The sequence below is a fragment of the Schistocerca gregaria genome, chromosome 4 (genome assembly GCF_023897955.1).
Source record: "Schistocerca gregaria isolate iqSchGreg1 chromosome 4, iqSchGreg1.2, whole genome shotgun sequence".
NCBI classification, from domain to species: domain Eukaryota; kingdom Metazoa; phylum Arthropoda; class Insecta; order Orthoptera; family Acrididae; genus Schistocerca; species Schistocerca gregaria.
In genome coordinates, this window is record NC_064923.1 from 472,503,800 (window position 1) to 472,519,951 (window position 16,152).

Sequence of the window (16,152 nt, forward strand, 5' to 3'; positions counted from 1 at the left end):
CACAGGCAACAGAGCATGCACAATGTCGGCACTAGTACAGCGTATATCCACCTTTCGCAGCAATGCAGGCTGTTATTCTCCCATGGAGACGATCATAGAGATGCTGGATGTACTCCTGTGGAACGGCTTGCCATGCCATTTCCACCTGGCGCCTCAGTTGGACCAGCGTTCGTGCTGGACGTGCAGACTGAGTGAGACGACACTTCATCCAGTCCCAAACATGCTCAATGGGGGACAGATCCGGAGATCTTGCTGGCCAGGGTAGTTGACTTACACCTTCTAGAGCACGTTGGGTGGCACGGGATACATGCGGACGTGCATTGTCCTGTTGGAACAGCAAGTTCCGTTGCCGGTCTAGGAATGGTAGAATGATGGGTTCGATGACGGTTTGGATGTACCGTGCACTATTCAGTGTCCCCTCGATGATCACCAGAGGTGTACGGCCAGTGTAGGAGATAGCTCCCCACACCATGATGCCGGGTGTTGGCCCTGTGTGCCTCGGTCGTATGCAGCCCTGATTGTGGCGCTCACCTGCACGGCGCCAAACACGCATACGACCATCATTGGCACCAAGGCAGAAGCGACTCTCATTGCTGAAGACGATACGTCTCCATTCGTCCCTTCATTCATGCCTGTCGCGACACCACTGGAGGCGGGCTGCACGATGTTGGGGCGTGAGCGGAAGACGGCCTAACGGTGTGCGGGACCGTAGCCCAGCTTCATGGAGATGGTTGCAAATGGTCCTTGCCGATACCCCAGGAGCAACAGTGTCCCTAATTTGCTGGGAAGTGGCGGTGTGGTCCCCTACGGCACTGCGTAGGATCCTACGGTCTTGGCGTGCATCCGTGCATCGCTGCGGTCCGGTCCCAGGTCGACAGGCACGTGCACCTTCCGCCGACCACTGGCGACAACATCGATGTACTGTGGAGACCTCACGCCCCACGTGTTGAGCAATTCAGCGGTACGTCCACCCGGCCTCCTGCACACCCACTATACGCCCTTGCTCAAAGTCCGTCAACTGCACATACGGTTCACGTCCACGCTGTCGCGGCATGCTACCAGTGTTACAGACTGCGATTGAGCTCCGTATGCCACGGCAAACTGGCTGACACTGACGGCGGGGTGCACAAACACTGCGCAGCTAGTGCCATTCGACGGCCAACACCGCAGTTCCTGGTGTGTCCGCTGTGCCGTGCGTGTGATCATTGCTTGTACAGCCCTCTCGCAGTGTCCGGAGCAAGTATGGTGGGGCTGACACACCGGTGTCAATGTGTTCTTTTTTCCATTTCCAGGAGTGTATTATGTTGGTCAGGAGGCAAAAACTGCCAATGTAAACTGATAGAAAAACAAATTTGTTGCTAATTTCTGGATTTTAAAAACATAGAGCCCCCACCCCCCAAATAGTAGAGCTTTAGGGGTTAGCTCCTTCAGACCTATGGAGCTGGTACATAATCCTGGTTCTTGAGCATCGTATATGGAGTGCCCATTCATTTTGTGATACAACAATCTTTTCACTTTCTTTATTACTGGACAATTGACTGTTGAATATGGTAAGCATGGGTGCATACTGCACCTGCCTTCATTAAAGCCCCATATTGAGCAGAGATTGCCGAAATGTTGACATAGAGATGACTCTGACTGCATCTGGTTTATTTGGAAAGAGATATGTTACAACATAGCACTTCAGATGGCTTCCATGTACCAAGTTCAACAGCTTACTGATAAAGTCACTGCAACATACTATTTAGAATTTGACATCACTTTCACTGCTCAGTGTTAGTTGTAGGTACTCATAAATGATGCCTTTCTGTACACTACAGGGATAGTGGTTTTAATGCTGTCCATTATGTGGATAAAAATGTCTGTCCATTCCAGTGCCCTACAGCCAGCCAGTGCCAGGTTGGGATTGGTATCGTACTTCACTTTTGTGGAGAACCATACCCGTACATAGGCTATTACTAAATTATAGTTCTCTCTTCAAAAGACATTTTAAAACTACAGCAAACTCCGCCCAGGGAACAACCTGTGTACACCTTCTGCCTGTGTTTTGTATATATCACATTGTCAAATATAATGTCACTGTTTTCTAAGTGTTTGTGCATCATGTAACTAAGGCAGAACCTGGGAACTAGCCCAGTATTTACTTGAGTGGGTGCAGAAAACCACATGCAGGCTGGCCAGAACACCAGCATGCACTTGACATTGTTCTAATGTTGGACTACCTATAAATTACCAATAACATCTCTGTTCTTACCTGCTGGAACGTTGACTGCCTGGCTTCAGTTTTGCTGGGCTCTTTGGCATACTGAGAGGTAAAGCTGAACTGAAATAGGTTTCCTGAATGACTTCACGGAGCTTTTTTACCCATGTTTGTTTCACATCAAGTGAAGAGGCCTGAAGAAAGAAAACACGACACTAAGTTTATTTTGATTTATAATGCATTTATTTTCTAATTGTGAAAAAATTACAACACGATAAGTAACAACAAGTAAAATCCAAATTAATTACTTTTCTTTCCCAATGAAGTACGTGGAAGATTCTACAAGCTTCTCTTCTACAGAATTTCAAACTAGGTATGTTCCAGTCATCTGATAGATATCTTAACTTAAAAATTTTCTACTTAAGTTTAACCTTAAAATATCACACATAATTTGCTCAGTTAGTTGTAGTGCTTGACATGTGATGTTTCTGGCAGAAATTTAACAAAATCTACATTCTTAACATCATTTACATTACAGTAGATGTCACTTGAAAACAACACATTTCTTTTATGCATACAGCCAATTATAAAGTGGCTGATACTGTTAACTCTTAAATTAAAGGATAGAAAGTGTGATGAGTTCACCATTCTGAGGCAGTCAGTTTGATCAGCACTGTATACAAATTGTCTTCATAGTAGCATCAGCCAATAACCTATATTTTTCTGATACCACTAAACTGTTTTGAGACATTTCTTAGCTCCAGTAGCAGAGGTCTGGAAAGATGTGGATAGCCACGAATTTCCACAGTAACAAGTATTCTGTGGATAAAGGTCAATGCTAATGCAGGAATCTATGGCAATGTCTGTTGATATCCACAGCAATAATTATTTCTAGTTAAAAGTTAAAAGAGAACTGTCAGTATTACTATTTTTACCTATTAGCATTACATACGATCAGTAAGTGTCACCATTTTAAGGTGCTACTGCTTCCCTTTTTGGAAAGCATGGCACTGTAGCATCTTAAGTGCATACTGTCCTGGAAAGATTATATGTATTGTTGACATTTTCAAGAGCTTAAGGTAAATACATGCAATGCATCCAACTTTTTTTTTTTTTTTTGTAAGTTTTACAGGCTTAACATGTTTCCATCAAACCAGTAGATTTCTTACATCTGAGTCATTCCTGTTGTGCCTGCAGTAAAAGATACCACTCATGCAATTAGCAAAAGCTACCACAAAGCTATCTGAAGGCTCTGTTACGAATCTCCATCCATTGGAATATTCTCTTCATAGTCTGACACCAGTTTGTGTACTATATATGATACAAATAATATTTACTGTAAAATGAACATTCCTACAAACATTTACAGATGCACAATGCAATGTTTAGTGCTCTGAGAAGTGTAGCATGTTGACATGATTCATCATTACAGTTAATCAATGCATATTTGGTAAATGAACTATATGACTAACTTTAAACAATATGCAGTATCGGATGACAGCTTCTAACATGACTTCATTTGACTTCCCAATTAGTAGAAATGTTCTGCAGAAAATTTCATAACATCCATTTCATAAGTTAGGAAACAAAGTCTTAACTAATGGACCATATCAATAACATGAGAGGCTACATTGTATTAGAATATCGTCTTGATTGGCCTTTACATTCTTAATCAGTGGAATGTAAATTACAAGGTTCAACTTCAGTTGGCGAAAATTTAGGCCAGGAGTAAGCCTACCATCAGAACTCTATTGTACTGAATTATTTAAAATGGTTTACAAACATATAATCTCCATGTATGCAGATAAGAGCCATTTGGATACAAATAACGCAACTAGGAAACACACCAGAAGCACAGTGGCTTAAGTATCCAAATCTGGCACAGCACTGTGCTCCGTGACTTACATATTGGTATGCATCCACTCATTCCCACAAAAGAGCTCATGCAAACACCTTGAAGAAACTCATCTGGATCTAAGAACAGAAATATGTTACCCAAAATGTGGTTGTGAAAGACAGAATGGTGACAGGCATTTTTTGAGACTACGCTTCAAAGAGGAATTGCTAGAAAACCTTTGCCTAGCCATGTTCTAAGTCAGAAAATTAATAATTAAAAAGGAATCTCTTTACTGTCTTTAAATGAGGAAAAATCAAGGTAAACAGTTCCAGCCTACCACATTTGTTTTATTTTTTCATTCTAGAGTGCTGTATGCATCCTTTTGATATGTTCCTACATAATGTATTCAAATAATTTATTATTATTATTATTATTAATTATTATTATTAGTAGTAGTAGTAGTAGTAGTAGTAGTAGTAGTAGTAGTAGTAGTAGTAACATTACTAATACCATCATACATAATTTCAGAACACACATGAACACAATGATTTCACGGTATTATGGAACATACACTTATATTATAAATTTATAAATATGTAATCTGTTGATGACTTTTGAAGAAGTTGAAATTGGTGATTTGTTTGACTGTTTGATCCAAGACAACAAAGATACAATTAATAATTTAATTTTCTGCTTATTCATTGACTTTTTAAAATTGTTTGGAAGTACAGCATCAAGAGAGGGACAGACAGAGAGAGAGCATTATCTAATTACACCTATCTAACTCTTATCTACACTTCATTTATTTATTTCTTACCTTTAATACTATTCTGTAATCTGATATTGGTGCCCTTCCAGTCCACACAGCAAATTTACACTCATCACCTTCAATATGTTCTGTTACTCCAAGTTCAGATGTCTACAATTGCCAAAAAACAGAGTCATTAATACATTTCACAATAATATATTTAACTTTGAAATTTCACATTTTATTAAGCATAAACTAAACTGACCCATCACCTCAATAGTAACAGTCAGAAAACATACAAGACAGTTTAATACTTCATGTATTCCTCAAACTATAAAGAGCCAGAGAGAGGCTACTAAAGGTACATGCATTCCACACTTTATATAACTAATATCCAATGAATAAAAAAAAAACATGGCAATATTGATTGGAATTATGATGTTCAATGCAAAAACATATTTCACACCAAGAGAAATTATTTAATGCTGAGTGTGCATAAAATTTTGAGAAGACTACAGGATAGCACAGTAAACAAGCAATTAGACACTTCTTCAGAAGATACGACAAAGATGAAGTACTAAAATACAATATTTAGTATCTAAGTGCTACCTAAATGTAGTTTGAAAATTTATTGCGAATTGAACATGTCTGCAAGAAAAGACAAAAGAAAAATGTTAAACTCATAGCACCTTCTTAGTATCAAATTAAAAAAAAAAGAAAATCAGTAAATTTAGTTACATACATTCGCACTGTTAAGAAAATTGCTAAACTGAACATGAATAGAACGAAGAAAACAGGCTTAATGGTTCTTGCTTGAGAACTAATTACTCCCGTGTCAAAGGCTGGAAGTGGTTGTATTTATTTGTGTGCCATTATAGGGCCTCATAAATACTCTGTAGTCATAAAAATGAGTATGCTTCTATCAACCCCTCTTGGTTTCTGAAGGTGTTATAGTTATGTAACAGGCTATAAAAGCACTGATTAATTAATGCTATTCTCTTGGTAGTTTGTAGCCTAATTTTTGAACAGCCAATAGTTATACATTCTTCCTGAAATGATTCATATGAAAGATAACTCCATGATTTACCTTGACAAGAAAATTATTTCCTTCTACTTTTAAAGCTGTTACATTTGCAGGGTGTGTGTGTGTGTGTGTGTGTGTGTGTGTGTGTGTGAAGGTAACAACAGCAACACCTTCTGATTTATTGTAGACTTTTCATAAAGGATTAACTTTCTATGGATAACTTACCATCAGTTTGTTTTTGTAAATATACTTTGCTTTCCCACTGGAATCTTTTACTTCTTTACTGAAGAGTAAATATAACTCAAAGAGAAAAATATGCCTTTCTCGGCCTTTCCGAATTATTTGTTTAGGATCCCAGACATGGAAAGTATCTTGCAGTACAACTTCCCCAAGTTTGTCTGAACTCATATCACAGCCTTCTAAGAGGGAAAGGTGCATCGCATCATTCGCCTTTTTGGGAACATTTAACATAACATCTAGACCATCCTGGAAAAAAAGTTATGAAGTGAGACATGCTTTTATTATACACATGAATATCAAAATAGTATATATTACAATTTAATGTTTCATTAAACACAATCTGAGGATGGTACTCATTTCATATTACATCATGATATGAATTAAATTTCATTTATACTACAACACTAATTATAATTTTCTTATTGTATTAATTCAGCAGTTTTAAAGTACCATCTACATACAAAGAATACATAATTAAGAAATTGTAAAATAATCCACATTCGACTAATTACATAGTTTATCTTCTCCATAAATCCCAAAAGTTTACAATGAGCACTTCTTAATGTGTATTGTTAACCATCAGCATTAAAGTCTATGAAGACTAGCATACCCAAATAGATTACTACACTACAAACAAGAAAGAATCACATTTTCACTTCACCTTAATTTCACCCTGATCCTCCTCACAACAAGATTGTAGGTCTTTTAACAGGAGTTGGTATTTAGTAATTCTCTGTACAGGTTTTATGAGGTATGCTGCTATAGGATGCTCAACTTTGTGCTTTTTCTGCATTTCTTCAAAGAAACTGCCACCATGCTGTACTAGAAGTGAGTTTGACTCAGGCTTATTCTTACAATATTTAACATACATGTCAAACTTCTGGGCCTGAAAAAGGACCGAAATATTATTTGTCTAGCTAACACATACTATCTTACATACAAAGTACACAGTAACTGTGTCAAACAGTGGTGCATAATTTTTGTGTGTATTTTAGCACATTCACAAACACTTCACTGCTCTGTTGAGTCCAAATGCCTTTCAGAGTGTCTTCATTTCTAAGAAGAATTTCTGTTTACACTAACTAAAACATAAAACTCAATAGGGTCAGTCTGTTAAACCATACCAGCTACTGTTACAAAACAGCAGTCTTTTCAAATTAACATTAATTCCATTCACAGTTACAAATTTCAGCCATGGAAAACAGTAATCCAGAAACTTATGTCCTTCAAATTCCATGTTCACATTGCATTATATATGCCCAGTCTTACAGGTACTGACTGCCTAAAGAGGAGTAAATGTATGTATGTATGTGTGTGTGTGTGTGTGTGTGTGTGTGTGTGTGTGTGTGTGTGTGTGTGTGTGTTTTCAAAGTCTGTTAGCAATGAGGAAGGCCACTGTATGAAAGATTAAGGATGTTTTCAGAATGTGAATTAACAGACCAAGCAAAACCTTAAATACAAGGTGGGTGATTAGCTTTGTTCCTTCCATTAATATACTCAGGACTTTCCAATTTGTTGTCAACAAGAACAAACACACACAGAAAATTTATCAAACCAGAATTTTGCCATTACATTTCTTCACATTTCTGAACAGATCATTCAAAGTGGTGAATTTTAAGGGATTCTTGTGCATAAGATGGTGGTGTGTGTCATACAATGCAAACCAGCCATAAAGTGGTTCTCCGTTGATGCATCCCCTACACTTTAAGGTCTTCTTACACCATGACACTGAAGTATTTCATCTGCCCAATATCTTCTATGTATAATACAGCAAATTCAATTGATCTCCAGGTTACACTGCCCCCCCCCCCTCCCCCCCAGGAACATCTCTTGTAGCCTCAGCCTAGGGAGCTAGAATTCACATTTGAACAAGTGATGTGTGGAGTCACTTTCAAGCTGTTTCTTCTCAATGTCTGCCACTGTTCTTCACTGATACATGTAGATTTTTGATTGCAGTTAATCACAAATGTCTTGAGTCAGTGTATCTTGCCTTATTCAGAGCAAAGTCTGTTTGGTAGGAGTACAAATCATCCACACCACTGTTGTATAATCTGCTGCAGAAAATTCCCAAGGAATAATTCTCGTAGATTACTTGGAAAATTATGGAACCATAACTGGAACCTGTTATGCTGCATTGTTGGACATTTGAAAGTTGCCTTGGATGAAGAAATACCAAGATTGGTGTGCTCCAGGACAATGCATCAGCCCACAAACCAGAGATATCAACAGAAAAAGTGCATAAATTTGGCTTTCAATTTGTTCCTCGTACATCCTCTTCACCAGTATGAAACAAACACATTTTTTCTTGCTTTTTTTACCAGTCATATCACACACACACACACACACACACACACACACACACAAAAGAGGGTGGTTTGATAATTCTGGTAAAATATATATCACTGCCTGAAAGATAACATGACACAACCAGTAGGAGATAACAAAACATAACGAAACTGCATGGTTTGAGTTGGTATGTGATGTTATTTCAGTGATTGCATAATCACATTAAACATATAAAGAACTTGGTAGTGTGAGTCAAGTTAGCAGTATGATGTTGCACACCCTCCAGTCAGGATGTGTGCACTAATTTAGTTTGGAAAGGTGCCATGAAGCAAATGAATCCTCTTCTAAGGCAAACTGTCCCACGACTGTTGTAACTGGTCTTTGTTATCATGGATACTAGGACTGAGATGGAATTGATGTTGCTGACCACCAGAGTACCTCAACATCATGAGGTCAAGGCATTTCCCCTGTGTGCACAAGCATTGTCCTGTTGAAAATTGGCACAACAACATTGTCACAAAAGAGTTGACACATAAGGGTGCAGAATGCCTGTGATGTATCCGTATGCCATCAGATTTCTCTTAACCCCAACAAGCCATAATCTAGTCACACGCCATGGGACCTCACATCACAACCCAAGAGTTACATTTCTGTGCCTCTCCAAAACAAAGAAGAATGGAACCTCTCTCTAAGTCACTGCCATATTCACCACAATGATCATCATGATAATGCAAAAATGCAATTCTTTGCTGAACATGTGACACTTTTCTTCAGCAGCTCAAGCAACCATGACATGACACCACTCCAAATGCAGCCATTTGTGTTGTGTTAATGACAGCCTAAGCATGGGACACATCTTTCTTAATCCTGCTGCTAATCTCCAACTAATGTTACTGAATGACATAGAACATTTCAGGGAGACCATTTTTTGTTCTGAGAAGTCAGGCCCAAATGTGAATGGCTTATGATGTATGTGGTGTACATTATGGCCATCCTCCCTTGGTTGACTGGAACCTAGACAGTGAGTACAGTCTTCCCCACATTTCCATGCAGTTCAGCATGGGGCCACTGTCATATCTAAATCCCCAAAAACCTGGATATTACACCAATATGTCCAGCCGACTAAATGGAGTCTCACAATGAGGCAACTTTCAAACTGTGTCAGGTGCTATTAATGCTGTCTGACCCAAGGACAGGGAGTGCCTCTTAAATCTGGACAAAATAAACATCTTTTAATAACAAATTTATTAAAATAAAATAGAAATGAAAATGAAAATCCTTTTAAATATAAGTAGTGGTATCTTTCAAGAGTAACATTACTTGATGTAACTCCCTTCAGCCACAATGACCACCTCCAATGTTACCCTGAAGTGATTGCATGCACTCTTTAAAACAGCACTGTCCATATTCACAAATGCTGCTCTGACAGAGGTGCATAGAGATGCAACATTAGGGTGTCTTATCTTGTTGGTAACTCTTTCGACTACGCTCCAAACATAGTAGTCAAGAGGGTTCAAATCCTGGCTATTCTGGGCCAGAACTACTTTGATCAGAAGATGTCAACTTTATCTGAAAGCCATCCTGTTCAAAGATATATTGTCTCCCACAGTTTCATGAAATTCGTGAAAACTTGCGGATAAACTTCTTTCATTACAGTTTTTCCCTTTTCAAAGAAATTTGGTGGCAGGATATCACCGTCACTGGATGCAAAACCTAGGATGTGAACACCAATCTTCTCCAAAGGACAATACTTGCCCACAATATTGTAAACAGTTGATCTTGGGTACCCAAAGAATCGAACTATTTCAGTGGGTGAACAGCAAGTGTGAAGACTTTTGATAACTGCACCTCTTTGGTTGTGCTCTGCACTTGTCTGTAACATCTTGCCATTTTGAGGTTCTGAATATTTACTAGGTGCCTATGGCTTTCAAGAATGCCAGTTGTGACCTCTGGTGTGGAACTACGATATGGAAGGAATTTGTCCATATTTAAGCTGTATGTGACACATTCATGTTCTTCACAATGATCACTCAATATCTGACATTGTTCATGGCCATGATACACCCTATTAGACCTGGTATGATAATAAACACAAAAAACATTAATGTACTGATGGCCATTCAACCCGTCACAGACAGTTGCAACTCTAATACTTGACATATCCTCTGAATGGTGAGAACATGCATGAAGTTACACTGAGACTCAGACATTCTGGGTTCTTCACTCCCTTTGCCAAACTGTGTGTGTGTTTTTGTGTTGTGTGTGTGACAGTGAGTGAGTAAGAGAGAGAGAGAGAGAGAGAGAGAGAGAGAGAGAGAGAGAGAGAGAGAGAGAGACTTATGTTCTTGTGTTTCCTTTTTACAAGTACACTTTCCTGTCCTCCTTTAAAACATCTGTGTTTCAGTCTTCTCTATGTCTCTTTCCCTGAAATCACATGTTCATACCTATAATTTGAAGAAAGAGATCAAGAAGAATATTGAGAGACAGACAGCTGAAAGGAGTACACTAAGGAGGAAGAGGGGGGGGGGGGGGGGAGGGGGGGAGAAAAGACACACAAGATGAGTAACTATGGTTATGTAACCCTGGGAACTTTGTCAAAGAGAGGTTTTAAGTTCCAATTCAGTTTTCCTCATTTAGGTTTTTCAATGTTTCCATAATCCATTCCAGGTGAATGATGGGATGGCTTCTTAAACAGTTCAACGTAACACCTTCCCATCTTTCTTCAGCTGAACCTGTCTTTCATCTCTCTTGAACTAATCATTAGAGTTCAACTCAAATGTACTTACAATATTCCATACTTGCAATATTCCATAAGCCAACCAAGTGTCCGTGGCCTAGCAGTTATTCCACCTTTCTGCTTCAAAAACAGCAGTATACTTTCTATCATCACACTTTTATGTAGTTTTATTTTCCTCTTGAAAATAACAAGTGAATGTGTCTGTGCATATATTATTTAACTACTAGTCTCCTGATGTGTTGAGAATTTACATGAAGTAGAAAAAATATCTTTAATTATACAATTATCAGCTTTGTTATCCATGGAAAAAGGAAATTTATTATTTCTCATACCCAGAGGAAGTTAAGAGTTTTAACTCTTAATTGGGTAAGAAAAGTTCTGGCAGAATGTAAATCATTTAGGAGTAAAGGAGACCAACACAGGAAGCAGAGGCATTGAGTTTCTGACAGGCACACACAAAAGAGGAAACTTACAAGCTTTAGTAAAAAAATCCTTTAATGGGCCACAGTACAAATAAACACCCCTTCACACACGCACACACACACACACACACACACACACACACACACACACACACACACAAGTGCCTGCATTGTGCTGGCTAGACACTCAGTCACGCTGTTTGTCTTGCTGGCACAGTTACTTTGTGTATCTAAGCAGCACAATGTAGAGGGGGGAGAACATTGGTTTAAGTACCCTTTTGTCAAATTCAGCAGGTACAGTGATCTCACTAGAGTTGTTACCAGTGAGTGAGTGAGGGTTGTGAAGCAGCAATAAGAAATATGGTTTCATATGGAATGAGGCATGTGATGAGCACTGGGCCTATGGTGCTGTTCATGGCAATGCAAGGGTGGCTCATACAGTTTACCAGAAATGTTATCCACAACACAGACTGCCTCAGAAAAACACTTTTGTGTTAGTTAACAGAAGTATGTGAGAGACTAGATATCTGAGGGCAAATAAGAATGATACAGGCAGCACATGCACTGTTTGTACAGTTGAGTTTTTAATGAAGTCAAATAATGGAAACTCCAGATAGGAATATCAACAAAGTAGGAAAAGTTAAATTGTTCCTTGCATGCATACGGCCCAAGCTGCTGGAGTTGCCAGTCTTGTGATCATGACGTGTGCTTGCTTTTGAGTATGAACGGTGTTTCTCTTTTGCTGACAAAAGCTGTGGCTGAAAGCTTTATGTAAGTGTCTTGTAATTGTGCCTGTCTGCAACTTAACATGTCTTCTTTATGGTAAGTAGCAATCTTTTCCTACATTGTTGAGTTTGACAAAGATGCATTACGTTGCAGACAGTAAGAGCCAACAGCAAGTTCCAGACAAATCACTCATGAATGTTGTGTGAAATGGCATCATATCTGGAATGTCATTCATAAGATTTGTCTGCATTCTTTCCACTGACAGAAGGTACAAGCTGCGGGTCCAGACAACTTCCCTGGTGGTCTGGGATTTGTTGACAGGTTGCTATGATGAGCAGCACAACAGTCACATTCCCTTGAACATTTGCTGTTTACAAATGAGGTTTGCTTTAATCATGAAGGTATTTTCCGTTCATACAACAGCCTTGTTTGTACACTACAAAATCCTGATGTGTCATATGTCCATGGTCATCAAAAGCTATTCACTGCAAGCATGTGAATGAGAACTGTTAATGATTCATTCAGTGCCCCCTATATGTAACCTCCAAGGTTGAACGCTCACACATAAGTAGTATTTTTGCAACAAGTACTGCCTGCACTCCTGGATGATGTACCACTTGGAGTTAGGTAGAACCTTCGGTTCCAATGTGATGGAGCAGATCAACATTTTGTGCACACTGTCCAAGATTACTTCGACAGGACATTAGCTGACAGATTGATAAGACGCAGTGGCCTGCATGTTTGCCAGATTTTACGCAGCTGAATTTTTCCCTCTGGGGTAACATAAAAAACAATGTGTATGCAATGTCAGTTCTGGATGAACAGGATTTGGTGGCTTGCCATATGGCAGCAGCAGAATTAATTCAGACTACTCCCAGTGCATTTCAGAGAACATACCAATCCCTGCAGCACCACTACATTCTATGCAAGTTTGAAAATAGCAGTCAGTTTGAACATACTCATGGTAAATAAGTGGTGGCGAGCCTGTGCACTATAGCATACTCATTTTCATTTACTCTTACTTTTTTCGGACACATCATTACCTGAAGCAAACACTTATGACTGTTTTCAATCTAAAGAGGTAATGTAATGTACATCAGCTACGTATGATACATGGGTAGGTGATGCTTTAACTTTTTCTTGTTCTCACTGTGACAATTTGTTAGTCCAAACACTTCATTTATGTACACATTTTCTGTGAATTGTTTTTTATTTTGAGTAAAGATGTCCATATGTCAGACTTCAATTGTGTTTGTGTAGTGCTGAAAATATCCAACAGTGACCTCTAGTTCCTATAATGAAATTCCTTCATTTGATGCTTTCTATCTACCCCTCACTTTTGGTTAAACTGTCTTTCTGCATCCTGTATATCTGTATCTGCATGAGCATGCGTGTGATTGGGGGTGTGCACATCTGTACCTGTTGATAATGTAAAATATCTTACACTTTTTGTGAGTGGACTCCTTCATTCAGAATTAAAAACATTAAATCAAAACTTCTACAAACTTCTCAGTCTCAGTTTCTGAAATAACAAGAATTGTAATGCAGTTTAAGTTCCCCATTCCTTCCACACATTCAGAATGGATGATTTTAACAACCAAAATATTCTAGAACATTGTAATATAATTTTAGCTTACCCAAGTAACAAAACAGTGCCCAACATCTTCAGGCATGGTCTCATACTTTTCAAGTTCTTTCAGAAAAACACTGTTATGAAAGTCATATATTTCTTCCATATTCCCAAATATTATGTCATCTTTTCCTTGAATGGGTCCTGGTACAGAAGGATTTGATTTCATTTCATCTAAAAAAGACTTGATGCAAGTCTCGAGGTCTTTGACATACGTTCGTTCAGTCTGAAGAAGTTCTGCCATTATAAACCTAAAAACAAAAAACAAATACAGAATAAAGCAAAGAAAATGTTAGCAGTAGCTGTTACTTCTTCTAAAATGATAATCATTTGCTATAAACTAGAAATAAATCTCTACTCTGACATGATATGAATGTCAGAAACATCGCACACAGTCACTAAACTTCAGTGCAAAAGAAAAGCACATAATGTGTTTCATGAAGTTTTTTTCCTAAGCGAAATTAACGTTATCTGAAAACAAATGACTCAACCATTTTATGTGTAAAATGAGACAAGAAAAATAAGACAATAATCAATCTGTTATACGTATTCATGTAACTTATAACTAATCAGCCAAGTTACTAACTATAACTACTGAAAACAGTGCTGTTGCATATCTGAATGAGACTTGCCTAATCACCACTCTCCCAAGGGCACTTGAACATATGACAATGATTTGTAGAAAAGGAAACACATATTAGAAAGACCCATTGCATTAAATGAAGAGCGATACAAACAAATTTGTGGATTTTCCCAAATGTAAAACGTAATAACATTTAAAAGTACATACTGATGTTCAGATGTTGATGAAATTATTAATAATGTACTGGAACAGACACTTATCCTCAACAATGAAATAGTTTGCTATACATAGGATATTACAATAAGTGTCTATGGTACCTTGGGATCTGATGCTTCAAATATGGGTATCACATAATTTCATAATCATATATAGTAGCTATCTTTTTGCATCTGATAAATGAACTGATTAAAAAAGGCATGGGGGGGGGGCATTCCCAAACAACAGAACACATTAACTGTTTACCAAATGGCAGCAGATGTAAACACAGAAAAAATTTACAGGATTAAACTTTTTCAAAATTTGGCACTAATCCCCTTATACTTGGTATAATTAAGGTGATGGAGTACACAGAGATCATGTTGAATGAAGCAGAGAAATTACCCATTACTCCTGGTTAATGGAGAAATATAAATACAAGACTAGATGGAAGTTAACAAAAGAGTAGTAATACCAAACACATTATTCCTGTTCCCATCCTTTAGATGTAGATACTAACACCCTCATCACTATAGTTACCTTACACATATTGCATACAAACATTAACTTCCTGCAATAATCATACGATACACCACAAAAGAACACTATTAAAAAATAAAAAAAGGACAAGGATGAGGTGGGATTATTTCTCATGTTATACAATACTGTCCTAGTACAAAAGGTATAAAATGAGCCCTCTGTCCCATCTATGATTTTCTTGCATCATGCTCCAAAAGAAAATTTAATATTATTTTTCTCAAACCACCTAAAGCAATCTTTCCATATCCCCACACACTCTGAAATACCTTTAAGAAATTGTATGCCTTTCACTTTCTTTTCTACATGATGCATGAATGTGCAGCAGCATCAGCAATAAAACTTGTCATCTGACATATTTTACTATAATCAAGTCAGTCCCATCACTAATGAGACCCATTTCTTCAAAGGGAAAGCCACCAGTGAGATAAAAATGTGTGTCAAGCAACAGCTGATGTACACACATTTTTCACTTCCTATGTCTGTATGAAATCAATTACATTTTCACTTAGAATGAATGAGCAAAGACCAACCGCTTGCTTTCCATTCACTGATAATTTCAGTCTCAATTTTAGTGATAGTTAATGAACTTCATGTCCCACAGAGCAAATTCACCAAGAATCCCCTGATTAAAAACTGCAGGGCAAGTGCCAAACGAACAAAAAACCACAAATAAGACTACACTTCCCTTAATGCAGGACCTCAAGTGATTTTTCAGTTGAATACTCATTCCTTATCTCTTCAAAGCCCATTTCTCTGATTTTAATGAAGAAATGAAATAGTTTGAAAGTTAGTGATCCCTCTAGATGTATATTTCTGCTGGTATAATCAAATGTTCATCACTTCTGACAGGTGCAGCCACCCTATCTTCATTATTCATACTACAATATGTTTCATGATAATCAAGTGAAGTGCATAAGCTTTTTAACATTGTGACCATCCCAAAAGATTGTATTCAGTTTATTTTATATAAACACTTGAAAAGGA

The 16,152-nt window shown here is 38.0% G+C and overlaps 1 protein-coding gene across 10 annotated transcripts in view; it reads right to left on the bottom strand.

Annotated features, from left to right (window-relative positions):
* Nucleotides 1-16,152, bottom strand: part of LOC126267309 (kalirin) — a 2,010,890-nt gene that overhangs the window by 679,365 nt on the left and 1,315,373 nt on the right. For all 10 annotated transcript variants that reach the window (XM_049972405.1, XM_049972404.1, XM_049972401.1 and 7 more), the window contains 5 exons: nucleotides 13,858-14,101; nucleotides 6,711-6,935; nucleotides 6,035-6,295; nucleotides 4,855-4,956; nucleotides 2,255-2,394 (listed from right to left, as the gene is read on the bottom strand). In XM_049972405.1, coding sequence (XP_049828362.1) covers nucleotides 2,255-2,394; nucleotides 4,855-4,956; nucleotides 6,035-6,295; nucleotides 6,711-6,935; nucleotides 13,858-14,101 — 972 coding nt within the window. The remainder of the gene's footprint in view (nucleotides 1-2,254; nucleotides 2,395-4,854; nucleotides 4,957-6,034; nucleotides 6,296-6,710; nucleotides 6,936-13,857; nucleotides 14,102-16,152) is intronic.